We start from the raw sequence: 24,433 nt of genomic DNA, 5'->3' as shown, positions 1-24,433 counted from the left end.
ATCCTCTTCAACTCTTCTGCCGATGGGATCACATGGTTAGGTGACAGTTTGACCTGACCTTCCTGAAGTAGAAAGTCAAATATCCTATCAGCCTTGGCGGTGTCAAAGGCAAACTTCTCTGGTTCCTTCTGCCCAAAAGGACAAGACATCGGCTTCTTGTTTTTTACCCACTCTGCCAAACCGATTACTGGTTCTTCATCAGAATCTGAGCTTGTTGCTTCATCAACAAATGACACTTTCTTATTCCATGCTCTCTTAGGCTCGAAAGGCTTGATGTCTTGATCAGAAATCCTCTGCACCAAATGACTTAAACTTTCGAACTCCTGAGAGGCATACTTATCCCTGATATGTGGCAACAAACCCTGGAAAGCCAAATCGGCTAGCTGCCGATCATCCAGAACCAGGCTATAGCATTTATTCTTGACCTCTCGTATCCTCTGCACAAATCCCTCAACCGACTCATCATTACGTTGCCTCAACTTGACCAAGTCGGTGATCTTCTTCTCATGAACCCCCGAGAAGAAGTATTTGTGGAATTGCTTCTCTAGATCGGCCCAAGTAATTACTGAGTTGGGAGGTAATGATATGAACCAAGTAAAAGCCGATCCAGACAATGATGACGAAAATAGACGAACCCTCAATTCGTCCCTGTTACCAGCCTCTCCACATTGAATAATGAACCTGTTGACATGCTCCATGGTTGACGTGTCGTCCTGTCCGGAAAACTTTGTAAAATCCGGTACCTTGTACCGATGTGGAAGCGGGATCAAATCATACGCGGGAGGATACGGTGTCCGATAAGAATAAGTGTTGACTTTGGGTTTTATCCCAAATTGTTCCCTCATTACTTCAGCAATCTTATCGGCCCAATATGCATCGGCATCTTGCCGATGAGGTGGCTGCGGATCTGGCACTCGGTGGCGAACCTCCAGGTGTCTGTTCGGGACGTGATCTGAACGGAACATTGTATTGATCGCCTGTCCTCCAATCTGCGGACCACCAAACTGCTGTCCACCGATTGGCTGTCCTCCGAGTTGCTGTCCAAAATTCATTGGCTGGTTGGGAATCCCCTGACCTTGGAACCCGGGATAGACCTGCCCTTGCTGGAACCTTGTAGTCTGGTAACTCTGCTGGGGCGATTGTGGAAAGGCTTGCTGTCCAAGCCATCCATTATTAGCGTTCATCGGCATAGGTGCTGCCGATGATTGGTAATTGGGTACCGTCGTTGAATTGACATACCCCGACTGGGCCATAGGCCTCTGCTGCATCAGCATTGACTCTGCCGATGCGTTGGGCATCTCGAACATTGAATCTTGAGGATTTCCAGTGTGAGGCCTTGCAGTAGTAGTTGTGGTATACCGAGGACTCTGGTTCACCGGCGCATTGGGAGGTGCCGATGTCATAGGAGTTTTGCCCCTCATGTCAGTTATTTGTGATGTTCCCGGCGTCAACTCTGGAGGCATACCGTAACCCCACCAGTTGGGAGGAAGAGTCAACCCTGACATTGCCGATGCCAACATATCTGTTGTCAGTTTATGCTGCCCAACTGAAATTTGTGGGTTGGTTGCCATCGGCATAGATAGTGCACCAGTAGTCCCCGATGTACTTGGAGGGACGGCAGATTGTGCACTTGCATTCGTCAAGGCAGCCGATGGAGCCGTGACCTCTGGTGCCGTTGGCTGATGATGGGAGGGGCCCACATACTCTGGTGGGATTTGTCCTTCCTTGAAAGTTCTTGCCACGGCATTGAAAACCGTATTAGACAGTACACCAGCTTGGTTAATCAACGCTCGATTGATGGCATTGTCAACCATATCTTGAAGCTTGCCAGGATTGGCGTCAAAGGTAACCTGCCGTGGTGCCGGCAGTGCATCTTTCTGGACCACTTCGCCGCTCCTGTTTATGCTGAAAGACCTCAGGCATTGCTGCTTGAATTCTTCCATGGCTTGGGCAATAGCTTGCTTCTGCTCATCCATGAGGTTGGCCTCCGTCACGGGGATGACGTTCTCTTGATCGAGGTTAGAGATCGACATGTTGATCTTGATCTTCAATCTGGTCCCACTAGGCGTGCCAAAAGATGTGTTGATGCAAAACTGATCTGCAAACACAAAGGGCTAATACCCGATTCAAACGTTAAGGCGTGCCAGCCGATTTGACCTTACTATCGGCAAAGGTGATAACTCGAATACTTTAGTCCTGACAACAGCGATGCGCCCGGATGTCACGGCTAAGAGGTACTCACGCGGAGCTTAAGTCGACGAATTCCTAAGAACTCGTAATAAAAGGAAAAAGTATGACGAAGTCGTCGAAAAGTAGATGCTGGAATATGAGTAAAAACGTGTGTTTGATTGATTGATTGATTATTACAAGGCCCTAGGGTCTATATTTATACCCTGCTCAAAGAGCTACAACCAGACACGATTAGAATTCGAATTCCAAATTACACGGAATCCGTATACAAAACGATGCAAATAATTAAGGAAATAACAAAACTATCCCTCGTGACAAACTGAAACTCCTCCACATAACGACCGGCAGCTTCCAGACTCCTCCTTTGCATCATCAGCAGATCCTTTGCCATAGTCATCGGCAGACTTTCTTATCTAGCCATTGGCACCACATTACTGCCTGTGGACTTAGTCACATTCAACTTCTCCCTCATCGGCAACCATCCTCATCGGCAACCCGCTTTGTAAACATCGTACTGCCACCTTATCCTGCCATCCTAGACACGTGCCCAAAAACGGTGTCAACAGGTTCACTCGGCGTACGAATACGCTGGGAGCCAGGACCCGACCAGGATGAGTCCTGAAGTCTTGGAGAAGGCAGAAGTGCAACAGCTATTGAACGAGTTGTTCAACTTTGCAGACGACAGCTTTGTCCGGAGTGGTGATCGGATGCAGGCCTTCAAGCTGGGACGACCAGCTCCTAAGGTAATGTTACTGACTGAATTTACTTTCTGAGTACTTGTTCTCCCAGCTATTGACTTATCTTTGATGTTGCTGCAGATTGGAGACATTGATCGGTGCGCGGTGTACCTATCACTGGCACCCGGCATGGAGAATCCCGCGGGAATAGACCCGCCAGAGGACGACGCTGCTCAGTGTCCCCAATACACCAGCAGCGAGGAGGAGCAGAACCGCCCCGCCTCGACCACCGAAGATAGAGTGGCGGGGAAAAGGCCGCTAGTGGTGGATCCATCTCCTGCGGAGTCGCTACCGGCGGAGAGCAGCAAGGCGCCAAAGCGCCGTCGGCTCGTCCGGATCACCGACGACGACGAGGAGGAGGAGGAGGCCGCGCCTTCTCTGGTTCGGAGGCCGCGCAGTCGTCTGGACGTTGCGCCGGCCACCACTGGTCGGATGACTAGCGACCCTCCTGCCCCGCACGTCGAGCCGACGCGCGTCGTAGAGACGGGGGTGCAGGCGCCGATCGGTAGAGCCAGGAGGAGGTTCTTCACCGCGACGCACAGGCGCTCCGATCTGTAAGTTGTTCAATCTTACTCTCGTACTTCAATTTGTGTTTTTGCTACTGCTTTTGATGTTGGTAAAATGTTGCTTTGTTGTTAGCGCGGCGTCGGACGTCGACCCGGACCGCGTTGCTGGCCAGAAGGCAGCTGAGCCCGTCGCTGTAGTTGGGGACGCCGCGCCGCAGACCACAGAGCAGCCCGTGGCGACAACCGCGGCTGAGAGCGCCGAGGAGCATCCGGCCCCGGCAAGGGCCACGGCGAGCACCCCGACGAGGAACGAGGAGGCTACGAGGACGCCTCCCCCGAGTAACGTTGTGGAGGAGGAGAGCAGAGCCCCAACTCCTCCACTAGCCGAAGAAAGGGGAGGCCCAATCCTACCCCAAGCAGGGGCCTCTTTGCCCGTAGGCTCCCCTGGCCTGGACCAGGGTCCAGTGATGCCTGTGACCACGGCCGGTGGCAGTGCGGCGAACGAGGAGACCCGGACGGCCTCCGACGATGACGTGGAGGAGATCCAAGGTCGTCCCCGTGATGGCCGCCAGCACGTCTAGTGTGGCGCCAACGTAGGGACCACTTCATCGGATATGAGGAGCTCGCGGAGATGGAGGAGGCCGCGAGGGTGGAGCGCACGACAAAGCGTCTTGTGGACGAGGTTAAGGTAAGTGGTCCTTTGCGCTGCTCGACGCTTATGTGCCATGTTGCTGGGTTCAGCTTGTATTCTTCTTGCAGGGCGCAATGAAAACGGTGAAGTACCGGAAAAGGTGCTTCGACCAAATTGAGGGCATTGTGGCCGAGAACAAGGCCCTGTCCGCGGAGGTGGATCGGCTTCGGTCGGAAGCCGGGGAGAAGACGGCCGAGATGAGTGCTCAGGAAGAGCGCCTTCTCGACCTCAATCGGCGGTTGGCCGACCAGGATCGGCAAAGGAGAGGTCATTCGCGTATTCCGAGTAGCTGTATGTAGCCACGTAGTCAGTTTTGTTGACCAGGGATTGTTCCTGCAGACTGGTTGCACGCCTCCGGCAAGAGAAGGAGCAGCTCAGCCAGGAGCTTGCTGGAGCACTGGAGACCGGGCGCCGAGCTGGCGAGGAGCTAAGCAACAGGAATCGGGAGTTGTCTGGTGGTAACCGTGCTACCCCTTTTTTCTTTGGTTGCTCAGCGTTCCTTTTCTTATTTGCGAACTGACCTCCTGCTTGGTTTGTAGTGCTCAAGGTGAATACCAAGAAGCATTTAGACGAGTTGATCAAGGACCGGGACTCCTGGAAGACCAATTGCATCAAGCTTTGGAAAGGAGTGGCCCCAGTTCTTGACTTGATCAGCCCCGAGCTCCCTAAAGACCAGCCTCACGCGCCGAGACTAACGCCAGTCGAGAAGGCGCAACGGGCGTGGGACTGGCTCCAGCAGTTCGTCAAGGACGCCGGGGAATTCGCCGGTGCGCACGTCCTCAGCATGGTGCGCGCCCACTATCCTCTGGTCGACCTGTCCAGACTGGAGAGGGGGTACCCCAAGGAGGTTGGTCCGCGGGAGGCAGACGACCTTCGTGCTGGCCTGCTTGACTTGTCGTCGACGGTGATTGGCGACATCAACCTCTGTGGGACAGCCACTCCCCCCGACCAGCCGGGGTCAGACTCTATATGCTAGAGAGTTGTCGGGAGCGTCCATTGCCGGAGATGGGCGGTCGACGCCTGCGGTCTCGACTAGCCAGGCGCCGGTGGCCCCGACCCCTCCGTCTGGGCAGCAAGGCCGAGCGGGTGATCAGCCCGAGCAGTAGGCCTGTAGGATAGTCTGTAGGAGTAGACTAGGAACCGCCCAGCGGGTTGTTTATTGTAAACTCTATATGCAAAGTTTGTAATAAAGTTTGATTTTGTCATGACCATGATTTTGAGCGTTGCAATGTTATTTGAGTGATGTATCACTGTGTTTAATTAATAATCGTTAAGGATCTTCGCCCTAGAGGAAGATTGTTGTGCTCGTCGAAAGCTCTGCGTGTAAAAAATATATAGCGAAAAAGAGAACTTTTATTATTGCTAATTATAAGAAACTTACAAGCAGAAGGTGCTGGAATTTATGGATAGAAACGACGCAGTTTGTCTATGTGCCAAGAATTAGGCAGGCGTGTTCCGTCTGGATACGCCAGTCTGTAAGATGTAGGGCGTGTGACTTCAGCGACCACAAAGGGCCCTTCCCAAGGTGTGGATAACTTGTGCGTTCCTTCCTGGCTTGTTTTCCACTTGAGTACCAGATCACCGACCACAAAGGAACGGTCTTTGACGTTCCTATTATGGTACCGCCTGATGGCTTCGAGATACTTTGCTGTTCGAAGACATGAAATTAGACGCTTTTCCTCCATGCAGTTGATTTCGAGCTCCCTGGCATTGTCAGCCATTGACTGGTCGAAGTTTTCAATTCTTGGAGATCTGAAGGTTATGTCTGAAGGAAGCACTGCCACGGTGCCGTAAACCATGAAGTAGGGTGACACACCCGTGTTGTGACTAGCCTGTGTTCGGAGACCCCAGACCACGGCCGGTAACTCTTTCATCCATCGACCAGGTGCCCTATCGTTCTCGGTGTACAACCTTTTCTTTAGGGCATCAATAATCATTCCGTTCGCGCGCTCTACTTGACCGTTTGCCCGTGGGTGAGCTACTGACACGTACTTTATGACTATGCCCCTGTCATCGCAGAAGTCCCAGAACGTAGTGCCAGTGAACTGAGTGCCCAAGTCGGTGATTATACTGTTGGGGATCCCAAATCTATGTACGATTTGATTAAGGAACTCCACAGCTTTCTCGGAGGTTGCTTTGACCAGTGGCATGTATTCGATCCACTTCGAGAATTTGTCGATTAGCACGAAGACGAACTTGAAGTTGCCGGAAGCCGGTTTAAATGGCCCGATCATGTCGAGGCCCCAGCAGGCGAAAGGCTAGGATGACGGAATAGTTTGAATCTCGTGAGCAAGTACGTGGGTCCTCTTAGCAAAGAACTAGCATCCTTCACAATGTCGAACCAGTTTCTCGGCGTCGGCGACTGCGGTTGGCCAGTAAAAACCTGCTCAGAAGGCCTTCCCGACCAGTGTTCTGGAGGCCGCGTGATTGCCGCAGGATCCGGCATGTATGTCATCCAAGAGCTTGATGCCGTCATCTTGGGATATGCATTTGAGCAGCACTTCAGAACTTGCGTTCTTTCGCATAAGTTTGCCATCCACCAGTATGTAATTCTTGGATCGTCGAATGAGGCGCTCGTTCTCCGTTTTATCCTGAAAGCCCGACCCGTCCGATATATACCTGATGAAAGGGGTGCGCCAGTCATGGCTGCTGGTTGTCAGAGTAGTGTCGTCTATGAGCATTGCCTCATTAGGTTGCTTTTCGACTAGGTCTGTGCCCACACTTGGCGCGTGGATGTCCTGAACGAAAACGCCTTGCGGGATCTAGGCCCGAGATGACCCTAACTTTGACAGCGCATCCGCTGCCTGGTTCTTATCCCGGACCACGTGGATGTATTCTATGCCGTAGAAGTTGGATTCCCATTTGCGGATTTCTTTGCAGTACAGGTCCATCTTCTCATGGGTTGTGTCCCATTCCTTGTTGAGCTGGTTGATAACTAAGACAGAGTCGCCGTGGACGTAGAGGCGTTTGACTCCCAGTACGACGGCTAGTCGTATGCCGTGTAGGCATGCTTCATACTCAGCGATATTGTTTGACGCTGGAAAGAGGATTCTAAGGACGTAGCATAGTTTGTCCTTGTTAGGCGACACAAAAAGTATCCCGGCGCCGGCACCGTTGATGTTCAAGGACCCGTCGAAGAACATTGACCAGTGGTCGGAGATGTCGAAGACGGAAGGTTCATTGAGGTCCGTCCACTCTGCGATGAAATCGACCAGGGCCTGAGACTTGACGGTAGTGCGGCTCTAGAAATCCAGGGAGAATGGGCATAATTCCATTGCCCATTTTACAATTCTGTCGTTGGCGTCCTTGTTGCGCAGAATGTCCCCCAGAGGGAAACTGGTGGTTACTAAGACCCGGTGGCCGTCGAAGTAGTGCTTAAGCTTCCTGGACGTTATTAGGATGGCGTATATGAGCTTCTGTATCTGTGGGTACCTGGTCTTGGACTTGTTTAAGACTTCGCTTATGAAATAAACGGGTCTTTGGACCTTGTAGACGTGGCCTGGCTCGTCTCGCTCGACCACTATTGCCGTGGAGACAACCCTGTCGGTCGCTGCGATGTAGAGGAGTAGGTCTTCATTGGGCTGAGGTGCTGTGAGAACAGGCGGTGAGGTGAGGAAAGTCTTGAGCTAGGTGAAGGCGGCGTCAGCTTCCTCTGTCCAGGAGAATTTTTCCGACACCTTCAAGAGTTTGAAGAAAGGGAGGCCTTTTTCTCCCAATCTTGGGATGAAGCGACTGAGAGCAACCATACATCCGGTGAGCTTCTGAATATCCTTGACATTCTTAGGTGGTCGCATGTTGAGCACTGCTTTTACTTTTGAAGGATTCGGTCGTATGCCGTCGCGGCTGACGACGTTGCCGAGTAGTAGACCGGAGGGGACCCCAAAGATGCACTTTTTGGGGTTAAGCTTCCACTTGTATTTATTTAGTGCCTTAAAGGTTCGGTCTAGGTTGTCGACTAGAGTGCCTGCATCCCTTGTGTTGACGATGACGTCGTCTACATAAGCCTCGACGAGGTCATCGCGAATCTCGTCGTGGAGGCATTGTTGGATGGCCCGTTGATAGGTGGCTCCGGCATTTTTGAGTCCAAAGGACATGGTCGTGTAGCAATATGCGCCGAAAGGAGTAATAAAAGATGTTTTGTTCTGATCATCTTCCTTTAACGAGATCTGGTGATAACCAGAGTAGCAGTCTAGAAAAGAGAGGAGTTCGCATCCGGCCGTTGAGTCGACCACCTCGTCGATGCGAGGGAGACCGAAAGGATCTTTAGGACAGTGTTTATTGAGATCAGTGTAATCAACGCACATTCTCCATTCATTATTCTTTTTGCGTACAAGAACCGGATTGGCGAGCCAATCGGGACGATACACTTCTATAATAAATTCGGCTGCTAGAAGCCGTGTTATTTCTGTCCTAATAGCCTCCTTTTTGTCACGAGCGAACCGTCGTAGCTTTTGCTTGATGGGTCTTGCGGTCTTCGAGACGTTTAAGGAGTGCTCGATCAGGTTTTGTGGGACGCCCGGCATGTCTGCTGGTTTCCATGCGAAAATGCTCACGTTGTCCCTTAGAAACCTGACGAGCGCGTCTTCCTATTTAGGGTCCAGGTTGGCCCCGATGAGGGCCGTCTTCTCGGGGCTACCGTCGACCAGCTGTACTTCCTTGTGTCCTTTGGACTTTGAATTCTTCCTCGGATACTCGGAGCTGGTCGGGGTGGATCTGTGTAGCTTGGGCTGCCGTTTCTGCCATGCGGATTGAAAGATCAATTGCTTCGGTGATCTTGAAGCTTTCCTCCTCGCAAGTGTATGCGGTGTAGACATTGCCCCTTACAGTTAGAACGCCCTTCTCTGTGGGCATTTTAAGGACCAGGTATGAGTATTGTGGAACCGCCATGAACTTTGTCTGCGATGGTCGGCCCAGTATTGCATGGTAAGTCCCATCAAAGTCGGCGACCACAAAGTTCACGAACTCTGTTCGAAAGTGGTCAGACGTTCCGAACTGGACAGGCAGTGTTATCTGTCCGAGGGGTACTGAGCTTTGACCTGGCAAGACTCCCCAGAATTGAGCGTCGTAGGGCTTTAGCTGTGCCGGGGTTATCTTGAGAGCAGGCAAGCTGTTGCGAAAGAGGATGTCAATGGAGCTTCCCCCATTGACGAGCACGCGCTCGAATCTGATGCTATTGATGCAAGGGTCCAGGATTAGAGGGAAACGTCCTGGCTCTGGGATGGCGGCCCACTGATCCTTCCTGCTGAAGGAGATCTCCCTGTGCGACCAGGGAAGAAATTTCGGATCAGCGATCAGACCATCTGTGCTGTCTATGTTGAGGCAGGCTCTCTTTAGGAGCTTTCTTTCTCGCTTGGACTCGATGGAAACCATGCCCCCGAAGATGGAGTGGACCACGTCGGTGGGACTGACATACTGGTGTCGTGGGTCCCTATCCTGGTCCTCGTCCTCGTCTTCATGGTCGCGCCCGTCCTGTTTCCCGTTTTTCTTGGCGGGATCGTCTTGAGCAGCCCGCCGCGTGTAGATGCTTTTGAGGACGCGACATTCCTCCATAGTGTGGTTGGATTTTGGATGCAGTTGGCATAGTCCCTTTAACGTCTTGTTGTAGTCTTCCTGGTAGTCCCGCCGCCCGTTGGGACGCTTGACCGTGTTCACCTCGTGGTCGTAGTCGTGAGGGCGCTTGCCTCTGAAGTCATCACGATTGTCATGCCGCCTGTCCCAACCTTCTCTATGGTCGCGGTTGTCGGGGCGACGATGGTTCCTGCTGTTGAAACGACCACGACTGTCGTCTCGTCGAGGAAGCTGGTCGGGACCTCTTGCATCGTCCCGGATGAGCTTTTCTGCATCGTCGGTGTCGGCGTAATTTTTGGCCGTGGCGAGGAGCTCGGCCATCGTCGTTGGCGTTTTGCGCAGTAGCTTGTTCCTCAGTGCTTCGTGGAAGCGTAGCCCTTTGATGAAGGCAGATATGGCCTCATCGTGGGAAATTTTCGGGATTTTAAGACGCATATCCGAGAATCGTCAGATGTAGTCGCGCAGAGGCTCGTTTTTCCTGTCCCTTATCCTCTCGAGGTCGTACTTGTTGCCAGGCTGCTCGCAGGTAGCGATGAAATTGTCGATAAACGCTTGGCGCAGTTCTTCCCAGGAGTCGAAAGAGTCCTCGGGCAGGCCCAGGAGCCACTGATCACCAGCCTGGTCGAGGACTACTGGGAAGTAGTTGGCCATGACGTGCTCATCTCCCGCTGCTGAACGGACTGCAATCTCATAGAGAGTGATCCAGTTCTCTGGGTTTTCCTTGCCGTCGTATTTTTTGAGTTTCTCGAGCTTGAAATTGCGGGGCCACACGACCTGGCGAAGGTGTGAGGAGAACTGTCTCAGGCCTAGGGGACCGTGCGTAGCGTCGTACTCAATGCGACGCAGGTTTTCATGGACCGCTCTCTGCGTGGCGTGCCTGTTGATGCAGTCCTGGGCGTCCTTTGGAGGGATGTTGTATCGGAGATCCCTGTCCTGGTTTACTTCCTGACCACGCCCGCGATTCTGCTCACGGTGGCCGCCGGCGTCCCGACCACCGTTGTCACGTCGTGAACCTTTTCGACGATTATTGGGGGAACGGCTGCGGTAGTGCTCGCTGGGTTGTGGTGAGGTCCGGCTGCGATGAGTCTGGTCAGAGGAGACCTCTGCGTAGGAGATAGCTTGGACTCGTTTGAACAAGGTTGTATGTCCCATCACGGCGATCAGATGTGCACGTACGCTGGATCGGACACCCTGGCACTCGGGAGTATCAGGGAGTCTGTCTAAATTTGCCATAGCAACGACCACATTAGCACTTGGCGTTTTGTAGACCTGCTGATCCCCAACCATGTCGAAAGCATCGCTGAGGTTATGCGGCAGGAGTTGTCGTTCCTCGTCCGCGCGTCGCCGGGTGCGGTCGGCATTGCGCTGCTCGCAGAGCTGCCTCTGCTCGTCAATCTCTCCATCGACGACCGGTTCATCACCGCTGACATTGAAGACGAGGTCTCTCCGTCGGGGTGGAAAGTCCGGGAAGTGGGAGAAACCTGGAGGGTACGGTGGCAAATCTGGGTCGTAGTCTTCGTCCTCGGAGTTTATAACTTCGGTGGGAACGGATCCATTGTTGGAGTTTGTGCTGGAAGCCTGACCGTCCGGTAGTTCTCAGATCGTCACCATGTTGACGTAGTGACGAGCTGGTCGACTGTTCCGTTGTGGCGACCAACCTGCCCCGTTGAAAAGGGATTGGATGTGAACAGCTGAGTTGTTTATCCCGTAAAGGGAACTTTGGTCTGGATTGGCCTTGAGTTCGACGGACCGTCCTGAGGTGGTGGAAATTATCGTCAGAGACGTACCCAACCGTTCGTGTGTGACGACACGAGTTGGCAGGCAGGAGTTGAAAAACTCCATTGGTGCAGCTTGATCAGACTGGCGCGAGATCCCATCTACTAGTCGGGAAGCTTCGAGGAGCTTGAGATCGGCGCGATCAAGGGCTCGGAGGAGGTCCGAGCCGTCGACCTTCTTTCCCTTGTAACGAGGGAGCGGTGGTCGAGTGCTCGGTGTCAGCATGGTCGGAGTCGATGCCGCTGTCATCCCAGATCGGACCTGGGTTCCTTCCGAAACCGTGGTCGTGAGGCCGCCGTCGCACGTCGTCCACGTGATCTAGCCGACGGTGAACGTGAGGCCTTCAGGCACGGCCGCGGAAGCTGGAACGATAACCATCTTGTTCGCCGGGGAAAGCTGTACGCACACCCCCTACCTGGCGCGCCACTGTCGACGGAAGCTGGTCGGCAGTCTATCTTGGGGTATACCCACGGTAGTAGTTTGTCGGTAGACGGTGCGCAAACTACGAACTCGATGGTGACGCAAGACACAGACAAGCTTTTTATCCAGGTTCGGCCGCCGTGTGGGCGTAATACCTACGTCCTGCGTCTGATTGTATTGATTTGTGTTGAGAGAATAATGTGTGCTAGGGGGTCCCTTGCCCCTCCTTATATAGTCCGGAGGGCAGGGTTACAGATCTGGAAACTAATCCTAGTAGGTTACAATTGCCATAGATAGTTTGATATCAATTCCTATTCTAACCGACTAGAATCCTGCTTAATCTCCACGTCTTGTTTCCTTGCGCAAAACTCCAAACGGTTGGATCAAGCCTCGGACTTGTCTCGTAATGGGCCAAGCCTCCTGGCCCAAGTCTAGCTGTGAGGGTATAGGAGTTTATACCCCCACACTTATATTTATTTTAAAATCAAAACATCATCAACTACAAAATTATAGAACTCATCAAAATCTACAACTTTAGTTTTAGTTTTTTTTTGTTTATGAGTTTGTTTGTACAATTCAAAAATTTAAATTTAAAAAAAAAATGACATTTTTTATTTCTAGTGAAAAAGTCATCAACATAATATTTGTATAACTCATCGAGATCTACTATTTTTGTTTCAGTCATTTCTCTATCTGACTTTGTTTGAATAATTCAAAATCTAAATTTTAAAATATGACAACTCAAAAGCCCTCTATTTGTCGTTTTCATGTACATGTTGCATATATTTTTCTTATTTTGTAGATATAAAAACTACATGCCAAAAGAATGTAAATATATATTTCAATTTGTGTATAATAAAGATTGCAATAAATTTTAAACAAACAAAATATGACAGGTTGAAGTGCACTAGTTGACACCATTTTAAGATATAAGTTTATGTGATCTAATAACACTAAAGGCTCCATAACTAAGTGGTAGTGTTGGATTCCTAGAATCCTGAGCTCCCAAGTTTAAGCACTTGCTTGGCATTTTTTTTATTTTTTTTTATTTTGCACTTCGAAGACTCGCCTAGGCCGATCTATTGTGGACATCTTCCTTGCTTTCACCCTCGTCGGGCCAGTCCAAGCTCCTGCAGCCCACCTGTTCGGCATTTTTTTTTTATTTTGCATTTTGGAGACTTGCCTGGGCCAGTCTGTTGCGGAGATCTTCCTTGCTTTCACCCTCGTCGGGCCGGTCCAAGCGCCTGCAGCCCATCTCTCGCTCAAATGAGGACCTCCAAGTGTGTGAGACAATAAGTTTGGGCACACGCACATGAAGCAAACTAATCTTTCGCCTTTAGTAAAGATAGAGAATACCAGTTTGTGCACCGCAAATAGCAGCTTACGCTAATTCTTGGAATTGGCAATAATTCAAATGAAATTTATCCTTCAAAAATAAAGATAAATTGTCTTTCAAGAACATATCCGTCAATCTCAAGTCATCTCAATATTCCTGTAATCCTCTGGTTTTATTGAATCTAACTAAATCAGGTTCCATGAGGGGACAAACTTGGTGAAAGTGATAATCACTCTCACTGTTGGAACAACAGGGATTGCAACCTGCACGAATGGCAAACATGATAAATGAGCTAATGCGACTGATCATTTGTTGAGTCCCTCGACTCATCCCTCTGTCCCTACTGCAGCACTGGCATATAGTATATGCATTTACATGTTCTTGCAATCAAGACCCTTTCTTCTGCAGGGATTAGTGTGTAATCAAATCCACCATTTCCATTACAGCAAACATAGTAGCAGTGTTATTTACTTCCATTCAGCTTACTCAATAGGTGATCAAGCTTCGAAATAGATAAATAACACATTGCAATCTACAGCTTCAAGGCACAATACATTGCAATTTACAGCTTCAAGGCGAAGGTATGGTCTACCATTTCAGGAGAGAGAATAGTCACTCCAGAAGAAAGGTAATAACTGAGTTGCCTAAGCAAGAACTTGAAACACATCTATAGTGAAGTGTGGAGAGGCAAATGGAAGCCAGTGACAGACGATGGAGACCGACTGTGGCTTCACAACGGCGAGCAGATGATGGAGAACAATCACTCGGGAGATGACAAAAAGGACATGCAGAGTCGTCTAGGACATCATTCACTGGTGACACACACATGATCTGTGACTATTGCTACACTGATTTGCCATACCACCTATATTAATTAGTTCTGAAATGAAAAAAAAAACAAGTCAAGTCGAAGGCATAAATACTATGAAAAACTGATAATGTTAAGTCGAAGCATGAATACTACCACCACCAACTCAGACTTTTCAAATGTTAGTATTAGTATCAAAGTATGCTTTGCATTTTTTCTAAGAAAAACTAATAATGAATTGATGTGTCACAATACTAAATCACAATTGTGTAGGGTCCTATCTCATATTCTGCATATACCACCAGATAATGATAACCTCATCTTTTGTATATCAGATTATAACCCAAAGGTGTCTGGTGACAGTATTCTCTGTTTTTAGCAGTAAAAGAAAAATAATTAACATTACATAAGAACATGTATTATGCAACCTATCAAGCAGCCCATTTTTTTCACTTTCAACATTTAAAGCAACAAATCCATAGAACATTGGCAACTGAAAGCCAGTGTATATTCACGTTTAACTCTGAACATTCTTAACCAAGATAAATTCTAAAAAAATTGTTGCAGTTTGAACACTCGGTGAACTGTAAACTAAGAACCAGTTTTTAGCTTTTTAACACTATACAATTTAGAGGCACTCATATATATATTTTTCCAAAAAAAAAATCTAACTAACGATAGCAACTGTACTAATCCTCCCCCACTCCAAGTGATTAATTTTTGAGAAAACTAGATATTCCATCTGCTAGGTGCAATCAATTTAACCAGCAGGCATGACAACCTAAAAGAAATTTGACCATAACTAAGCAGTAAAAAGAATTCATAATAATTATAGTATACCTCAGTTTGATGTTCACTAAAATTAACTATTTTCCTAAAATAAGGGAATGGAACAAGGAAGCATTAAGCAATTAAAAGGATACATATTAAAGATTTAGGAATTAACTAAACAGAAACTGAACATTTTTCAGATACACGAGTTTCTAATTCAAATTAGAACAAGAATCCTCTAGATCCATAACCCTACAACAAATTGCCTCCAGAAGACGGTGACATTACCATAATTGAGGCAGCGGCTGAATTTTGATCTTGTTAGAGATGGGCAACAAACACAAAAAAAAAGTAGCTGTATGGACGTGCTATGGGGAAGTGCATAGATTATACCTGGATGAGAGGATGTGATAGGGCAGTGTGGATGGAGGTTGGGGTCCTGATGCTGAGGACACCATCGGCCGTGGCAGAGGAGGGTTGAGATCCTGATGCCGAGGACACCGACAGCGATTTTTTTTTATTTTTAGCCCAAATTTAAAACAAATTTCAATTTTGACCCGCTTTGAAAAGTTTTTTCAAAACTAGGCCGTTTGGCCCGCCACCATGCATGGTGGGTCAAATACACTGCACCCCGGCATGCATGGTGGCGGGGTACACCCTGCCACGTGGCATCTGTATGACATTCGTGGCTGACGTGGGCTGACGTGGACCCCGCCGTGGATCATGGCGGGGTATGCCCGCGCCCTACTTAGCCGGCCGAGCGCCCACCTCTGCTCATTTCTCTCCCTCTCTCACCCCGAGGGTCTCTCTTTCTCTCCCTCTCTCATACCCGAGCGCCGCTCTTCTCCAGTGCTCCTCCCCGTCGTCCTTCACCCCCCATTGCCCCGGCTCGGCGCCCCTCCTCGCTGCGGCCGGCCGTTCCCGGTCGTTTTCCCGGCCCCCCTCGTTTAACGAATGTAATTTCTTACAATATTTACGTTTCCATAGTTTAATTAAGTTCATTTGTTTAGTTTTAATATGTTTAGTAAATCTCTTGTTATGTTAGTTTGTTTAGTTATGTGATTTGTGTTGAATTATTTTCGCGTTTTTAGATGGAGGACTCGTATCGTGAGTCGATTTGGCGAAAAAAGGGCCGTCCTAGAGAGTTGTCCCTCGATGTTTCTTGCAAGGATGCCCCATGCCTCCCGAGGAACCTATTCCTAACTGTGATTGTGGACATCTGGCACACGTGAGCCAGTCGAGAATCCGGATACTGCGGCACGTTGCTTCTATACATGTTATAGTTGTAGCGTAAGTCAATGTGCCCTCTGTTTTTCTTATTGGTTTTTGATGTTTTATTCCCAATGAGACAATTGAAACTATTTTGTAGCCCTACTTCTGGTGCTTTTTCTTCCAATGGATCGACGAGCCGGAAAAGTTTGTCCCAAGAATTCTTCTTTTCTACCCTGGCGTTGATCATTGCAAACGTGAGTTGTTTACTCACTGGGTTCCGCCGCCCCTAACCCTCCTCCTATGATGGAGGAAGAGAAGGCCGTAGCCTCTGCACGGCGGCTCGAGGATCCTCCAAAGTGTCATTGCGGAGAACAAGCCGTGATAAATCCACGAAATGAACAAGAGTTCATTTGTCCTCTGCGGCGTGAAGTAAGTTTTGAGTCAATCTTCAAATATCAGTATTTATATGTGTGTTCTAATGTGTTGTTTTTATAGGATCGTGATTTTTGAAAGTGTCGTTTCGCGGAGTGGATCTATGGTCCAAAGAGCCATTGGCCAGAGCCTAAGAAGCAGGAGGAGGTTCCAGAGTGGAAGAAGAAGCGGAGGTCTATTGCGCCTCCCGTGATGTGCAAATGTGGTGTTGAAGCTAGCTACGTCCTAGTCCCTTCAGGTCTTGGGATTGGCCACTTCCGTGGCCACATGATCGACTATGATGAGGTTTGCTAGGACTGTGCACATTTAGTACTATTGTACTCATATATTTGTTTTTGTACGCTAACTTTGTATTCATATATTTCTCGTAATAAAGCACTCTGAAATGCAAATGAGAATAATATGATGATGTGTTTAAGTTCAAAGATGAGTATAAGACAAGAGTAGCAGTTTGCAAGATGGGAGGTTATCCTACAAACTACGTCACTGATTTCGTGAAGGACCATAAGAAGAAAAGGCTTGCATGGGCCCAGGAGTTGCGTGTTTGTAACCCTGCGAGTATTGCATGGAAGAAGTGGTCCGAGGAGAGAGAAAAGGAGATAGAGAAGTACCGAGCAAGGAAGGCTGAAGAGGATGCAAGGAAGGCTGCGGAGGAGGCTGAGAGAGCTGAGATGCAAGGCTTGAACGATACTATTACCTCATTATGTGTGAGTGAGTCATTCCATTTTTGGAAGTCAAACTTTTTGTTTCTCTGGAATGAACATGTTATTAATTCTTTGAATTTTTTACTTACATAGATTGGATGCACCGGGAACTGGCAATCAGATGTGGGTCGTGCTAAGTACACGGAGAATAGGATATTAGGGCGGGACGTTGGAGTTGGTGGCACCGCTAGCCGTCCGATTGTGGTCGAAGAGGAGGCCGAGGCGGAGGAAGACGACGACGCCAGGAGGATAGGCGACCTCATTCGTCTTGCCGAGGATTTGGGGTACCCTCAGGACGACCATGACTATAAAATGGGAAGGATAGGCGAGCTACTTCGTCTTGCAGAGGAGGGTGAGGCATTAGGACCGATGCCTGTCGGTGGCTTAGAGGAGGGTGAGGCTGCATACCACAACCAGAAGGGACCGGTGTTCGACTCATGGTGGCCAGCAGACATGATCGAGGAAGAGGGACAATTATACTCTCAGGCCGCAGAAGAGGCAGAGGCGGCTTACTACGAGAGACAGGCCTGTGAGGCCAAGGCAGCGCAGGCAAGCATGGGTAAGGAGGCTGTAGTGGACGATTGGGAGTCCGAGGACGAGTTGCTTACGCAGTGGTGCACACAGTTTGATTGATGTGGTAATGTATGTGAGTGGCTTAGGGATGAGACTTTTGTACTTTGAAACTTGTCATGTAATAATTTGTATTCTGACGTATTTCAATTTGATCGCATGTCGCCAAAGTCCACAACTATTTGAATGTTTAACTAACATAACAATTTAAAAGGTTTACTAATATGTTTAACTAATATAACATTTAAAAGTTTTAGCTGGTTTACTAGCTAGAGCCATGAAAGGTACATGGGGTTCTGGCCATTTTTTGGCAACCTGTGGCAGAACCTCCTAAGTGTTTGGGTCCACCGACACCTGTCATTGTCCTAAGGACCTCTGACGGTGATGCCAGGGATCCTCCCACTCTAGAAGTCCGATGAGCATCTCAGGACGCTCATTCCATCGCTACCTGTGGCGTATCACCCAAGCTCGTCCTGACCACTCGTGATGGTCACTTAACGAGAACTTCTTCTTCTCGCCCTTACATGATAGCGAGTGGCCACCTTAACACCAGGATCATTCGTTGCGAAGACATTGCAGTATCACAGACGACATATGACCAAAATAATATTTCAGAGTGAAACAGCGGAAGCATTATGTAACTTAATTTACAAAAGTAGTTCTTCCAAGTAGTAGAGTGCTATTACAAGCCAGGTCCAGCGGAGCAACTTAAGCCTTATTACACAGATTACAAATTTACAGACCCTGCCCATGGGTCACGCTCACTCTTCTTCGTCGTCAACTTCGACGACGGTCACACAACAGGGTCCGAAACATGTCGGCTCCTGAGCTTCACCTACAACAGGGGTTATAAAACCCTGAGTACGGAAGTACTCAACAAGCCTTACCCGGCAGAAAAAGATGAGAAATTAGGGATGCAGGCTTAGGGTAGACAAGGAGTGGCTGAGCAAGGAGCCAAATTGTTTTGCCAAAAAGCTTACTAACAGTGCATCCTTACTTTCAAGTTTTACCCACGAATTCCTCTCCTTAAGAGGTCGAGGAGTTCGAGGACAGTCTATCTAGTTGCTTCTCATAGACAAGTCTGTAAGTTCCTAGTCCTTAATCAAATTATTTTCTAACCAACGACCATAGCTTCATGTCACTTTGAGTCCGGGAATTGGGATCTGAACCTCATGAGACATTTCCCCCTTTCTCATTTTATCACTTAGTTGCATATTTATCTACGATGAGGGTCAGTGGATTGAGTCTCCCAATTAGGGAGCAACGACGATTCGAACCGCTTAGCAATCCAGCTGGAGTTCCTAACCACCCGACATATGTAGAACCAAATCTTGCATATATCAACCCAAATCTAGCTCTCCTCAAATTTGACCGGGTTCGCGGCACCCGAGAGCACAGTACCCCACCATCCAGCCCATTTGCCAGGAGGGTACACGCTACTCTCGCCATCGCTCCACGCCCAGTGCGCGAGTAGCCGTTCGCGTCGAGGGATCACAAGACTGGGCTTACCGAGGGCAAGTGGCTAGTACTATAAGTTCTCAACCCAGCAGGCCACCAAAGGACTGGTCCTTAATCGACACAGTTGGAGACACTACTTTAAGACTCCATTCTTAAAGCAAGTCCACCGACCGGTCTCAAGTTGAAACATCATTTACCATAAGTGTATCCCACAACAACCCTTCAAACTTTCTTGTTTGAAAACCTATCTAATAGCAGGGCTAAGCATCGCTATGCAATTTTAAAATAAAATAGGTGCCAAGGACAAGATAACAAATATTAAGGTAGTAAATGCAACAAGTAGGTTAACCCAATTCTCAACTACCTAATACAGCATTTTCACTTCATAAGTGATAAAAGATTTAAAACATTCAAGGAGGGGTTAATGCATCCGGGGCTTCCCTTGGTTGCAGAGCTGAGAGGGACCCTCGGAGACTTCCCAAGTCTCGGATCCTACTTCTTCGAACGGAGCACCGACCTCGGGGTTTGGTTCAATGGTCGCTCCTTCGGTCACGTGCACTATACGCAAAATGATGAATGCTCATGATATGCGTATGACAAAATTTAAGAAGGACCGAGTTGAGTACAACTCTCCTTCTCGGTGCAAAACAGGCTAAACAATAATTAAAGTCGTTTATTGTTTTAGGGTCTTTACCCAAGAGGTTGCATCAGTAAATTAAGATTTCTCTTAATTCATAATTATCCTTAATTAAATATTATTAATCCTTTTTACCTTAGTTAACTCTTAATTAGGTATTAATGATAGTAATTAAGTATTAATAACAAATAATAATTAAGTGCCAAAAGTCATTAAGGTTAATGACCTTAGGTCATCATACAATCCCAAAATCACTCAAATCCTAATTGAGAGATTAAGCTAATTATTACTTAATTATTTTGGAATTATTCTTAAGTTACTAATCAAGGGTTTAATGATATTTATTCAAACTTTATCCAAATGCCACCAAATTTTGTGTGAAGCTAGGGAACAATATTCAGAGGCTTCTCACAATTTTTGGTGATTTTTGGATATACCCATAAATTATTAAAATTCATGGAAGTTCTATTTATTAATTAAAGGGTGCAATTTTTAGATACATGCAAACTAACAGAAAATGGACTCTAGTATTTTTCTAGTGTTCTACTCATTTTATAGAACCTACACAAAAATTTCCATAATTTTTGGATCAGCACATGATTTATTATACAAAATCAAACATACATTAAATTTTTGCACAAAAAGAAAAGGGAGAAGTCACTGTGCAGCGAGCGGCCCAGGAACTCGGCCCGCAGGCCGGCCCACGCGTTCGTCCCACGCGCGCGCTGCGCGCGCACTCCACCCTCTCGCGTGGTCACTAACGGGCGGGTCCCGCCCGTCAGTCCCTTCTTCCACCTCTCGCCGCGGCTCCGGCGAGCTCAAGCACGCCATCGGCGAGCTCTCGGCCTTCGCGGTAAGGCGTGCTAGCTTCCCCAGCTCCACGCGCACCCATTGACACCCTTAGCACTCCCTCTCTCCTATCCTAGCCCCCATGGCCACGGAGCGGCGGACGGCCGCCTCGGCTGGGCAAACGCCGGCCGCTACGAGCGAGTAGAACGCGAATTGGATGGCGTATAAGCATCGGTGGCTCACCGCGACTTCAGCGAAGCAAACGGCGGTGGTAGAGGGGCTCGGAGAGGAGCTGGCCATGGTGAAGCACTTGTGGCGGTGTTTTGGCCGGAGTCGGAGGGGAATGGCTCGGTGGAGGGCTACAGCGGGTTTGAGCTTGCGCTCGGGGGCGCAATCGGTTGCTGAGTTCTTAGCGGAGCTGCTGGGGTTGTCTGGTGGCTTGGAAGGGAGCGAGGAGGGCGAATTTGGTGGGCGCAGTGAGCTCGTCGGCGTCGGAGTTCAGAGGGAAAGGAGGTTTTTCCACAGCGGCTTGGGGTTTTATCCCCGCGACGCAGTGCTTGCTGCAGATGAGGACGCCAGGGCGACGCCCAGCAAGCAAGCAGCTGCGTGGCCAGGTGCGTGGCGGCGCTGGACGCAGCAGCTCTGCCCCGGCAGCGGTGCATCCCCCCTGCTCGAACAGTGTAGCAAGCCATATCCCATTTATTTTGTTGTTTTGCAAAATTTGACCAAAATTTGAACTAAAGTCCAAAATCTGTTAAAACCAAAGTTGTGCAGAATTTTACAAGCTACAAAACATATTTTGGTGTCCAAAGCTGATTCTAAGTGAAAAAAGATGAATTTGACAAAACAGTTTAAATTTCAAATCTCAAATTGGGAAAATTCCAATTTTTGAATTGGGGCAGATCAAAATTTCCAAAATTACTTTTGATTTTCCATAACAACTTGAAAAATTCCCAAAATTAAAGTTGTTCAACTTTTTGAGCTCTACAACTTTCATGTTGGTCACTTTTCAAGATTCCAAATAGATTTTGAATTGGGGATTCAAATTGGAAAGGGGGACACTTTCCGGAAATCTGTATTTTCAAAATTACTTTGAATTTTGTAGTGAAACTTAAAAAACTCAAAACACCAAAGTTGTACATATTGACAAGATCTACAACTTTGCTTTTGAACTCAACCTCAAATTTTGCTTGGTTTTTAATTTGCGCCAAAGGGGGCAAATCCAGGGTTTTAAAATCAGGTTTTTCCCCCTATTTTCTCGGAAACCTTCCACCCTAGGAATTTCACAACCATACTAGCTTCAATACACCTTGCAAACACACTTTAATTCTCTAAGCACAAGCAATCAAAATAAACTTGTTTTAATTTGATGCATCAAGTGGTGCTTAATCAATATGCGATGCAATGCTCATGATGACATGATCCAATTTTAATAATCGTAACATCAGGGATGTTACAGCCCTTCCCCCTTAAAGAAATCTCGTCCCCGAGATTTAAAGCCTTAGGGTATGTAATGGAAAAGGAAATTTGTCAAACTATTTCATCTTCAACCTTTTCATAAGACAAGAGGCTGGGGAAGACTACTTCATTATAAACATATATGTACATTAAGTACATGACTTTGGCTACCCTTTTTCCTTCACTAGATTACACTTCCTTTTTATAGGATGGTGTCTTGAAGAGAAGCGTGGAACTCAGGAAAATTCTCCATTAGATAATCCTCAGATTCCCATGTGGCTTCTTCTTCAGAGTGCTGGCTCCATTGCGCCTTGTACCATTTGGTAGTTGTCCAATACTCGGATAGGATACTCTACATAAGTTAGATCCGGTTCAAGTTCTACATCTTCAATATCTTGAACCTGGTCTGGTACTCGAAGACACTTTTTCAGTTGATACATGAAATACATTGTGTATCCCGGATAATCGTTCGGGTAATTTAAGGCAGTATGCTACCTGTCCACACCGGTCAATGATTGGAAATGGACCAATGTAACGAGGTTCTAGCTTGCCTTTAACCCCGAAACGATTCACTCCTTTCATTGGGGATACTTTTAGATACACATGGTCACCCTTGGCGAACCTTAAGGGTCGACGTCTTTTATCGGCATAACTTTTCTGTCGGGACTGAGCAATCTTCAAGTTATTTTGAATTTGTCTAACTTTGTTCTCAGTTTCTTCCACTAAGTCAACCCCAAAGAAGCATCTTTCTCCGGGTTTAGACCAATGTAGTGGAGTCCGACATCGACGGCCATATAGTGCCTCGAAGGGAGCCATCTTAACACTTTCTTGGTAGCTATTGTTGTAGGAAAACTCTGCTAGAGGCAAGCAGTCATCCCACTTATCTGGAAAATTTAGGGCACAAGATCTCAATAGATCTTCTAGGGTTTGATTCACCCTTTCTGTTTACCCACCTGTTTGAGGGTGGTAGGTTGTACTGTATAAAAGCTTGGTGCCCAAAGATTCATGTAAGCATTTCCAAAACTGGGAGACAAATTGTGTACCTCTATCTGATTCTATGGTCTTTGGCACCCCATGCAGACTCAGTATACGATCAAAATACATTTTGGCATAGGTGGAAGTATAATATGATGTCTTTACGGGTAAGAAGTGTGCTGTTTTGGTGAGACGGTCCACAATGACCCAAATAGAATCAAAACCTTTTGTCGTCTTGGGTAATCCTACTATGAAATCCATACTAATATCATCCCATTTCCATGCTGGAATAGGCAAGGGTTGCAACTCTCTAGCGGATTTGAGATGAATAGCTTTGACCTTTCAGCATGTGTCGCATTGGGCCACATAGCGGGCTATTTCTATCTTCATTTTCGTCCACCAAAACTTTTGCTTCAGGTCTTGATACATTTTATTGCTCCCCGGATGAATAGAATATCTGGTGGTATGAGCTTCATCCAGGATTTGCTGACGTAGCTCAGGTACCTTTGGAACCACTAACCGGTTTTTGAACCAGATTACTCCTGCATCATCCACCTTAAAGTCTGTGGGTGCTCTTTTAGAAATTTTTTCTTTAAGATATTTCATGCCTTTGTCTTTTTTTTGTGCCTCTATGATTTGAGCTTCAAGATTGAAATCAATCTTTAGATTGACAAGGATTCCTTGGGAAATCATTTCTATCCCCAAGTTCTCCAGCTCTTGGCACAGAGTTATATCTTTAGGCGTCACTGTTAAGCAATTACAGTGAGCCTTACGACTGAGGGCATCAGCTACTACATTTGCCTTGCCAGGGTGATAATGCACCTCAAGATCGTAATCTTTAATCAATTCTAGCCACCTTTGCTGGCGCATATTAAGTTCAGCTTGAGTGAAGATGTACTTCAAGCTCTTGTGATCTGTGTATAGGTGACAAGTGTTCCCCAACAGATAATGGCGCCAGATCTTCAAAGCATGTACTACGGCGGCTAGTTCAAGATCATGGGTCAGGTAATTCTCTTCATGTGATTTAAGCTGCCTGGAGGCATATGCCCTTACTCGACCCTCTTGCATTAGCACACAGCCTATCCCTATTCCTGATGCGTCACAATACACATCAAAGGGCTTCTCAATATCAGGCTGGGCTAGTATAGGTGCAGTTGTTAATAACCTTTTCAGAGTTTGGAAGGCTTGCTCACATTCAGATGACCAAACAAATTTTGTTTGATTCTTGGCGACTCTTGAAAAGTCCGGAATGAAGCAGCGGTAATATCCCGCCATACCCAGAAAACTACGGACCTCATGTACCGTAGTCGGGGGCTTCCAATTCAAAACATCTTCTACCTTACCTGAGTCTACAACGACTCCCTCCGCTGATAATACATGACCCAGGAAATGGAC

The 24,433-nt window shown here is 47.8% G+C and overlaps 1 protein-coding gene across 1 annotated transcript; it reads left to right on the top strand.

Moving 5' to 3' along the window:
- Window positions 2,802-4,555, top strand: LOC110435913. The gene is made up of 5 exons (XM_021462018.1): window positions 2,802-2,933; window positions 3,009-3,211; window positions 3,326-3,481; window positions 3,567-3,982; window positions 4,449-4,555. Exons 1-5 carry the CDS (start codon window positions 2,802-2,804, stop codon window positions 4,553-4,555), a joined length of 1,014 nt encoding a protein of 337 aa, XP_021317693.1.

The sequence above is a fragment of the Sorghum bicolor genome, chromosome 5 (genome assembly GCF_000003195.3).
Source record: "Sorghum bicolor cultivar BTx623 chromosome 5, Sorghum_bicolor_NCBIv3, whole genome shotgun sequence".
In the NCBI taxonomy this organism is placed as follows: Eukaryota; Viridiplantae; Streptophyta; class Magnoliopsida; order Poales; family Poaceae; genus Sorghum; species Sorghum bicolor.
The sequence above is the reverse complement of the archived record's forward strand: the minus strand, read 5'-3'. Positions and strand labels throughout refer to the sequence as shown.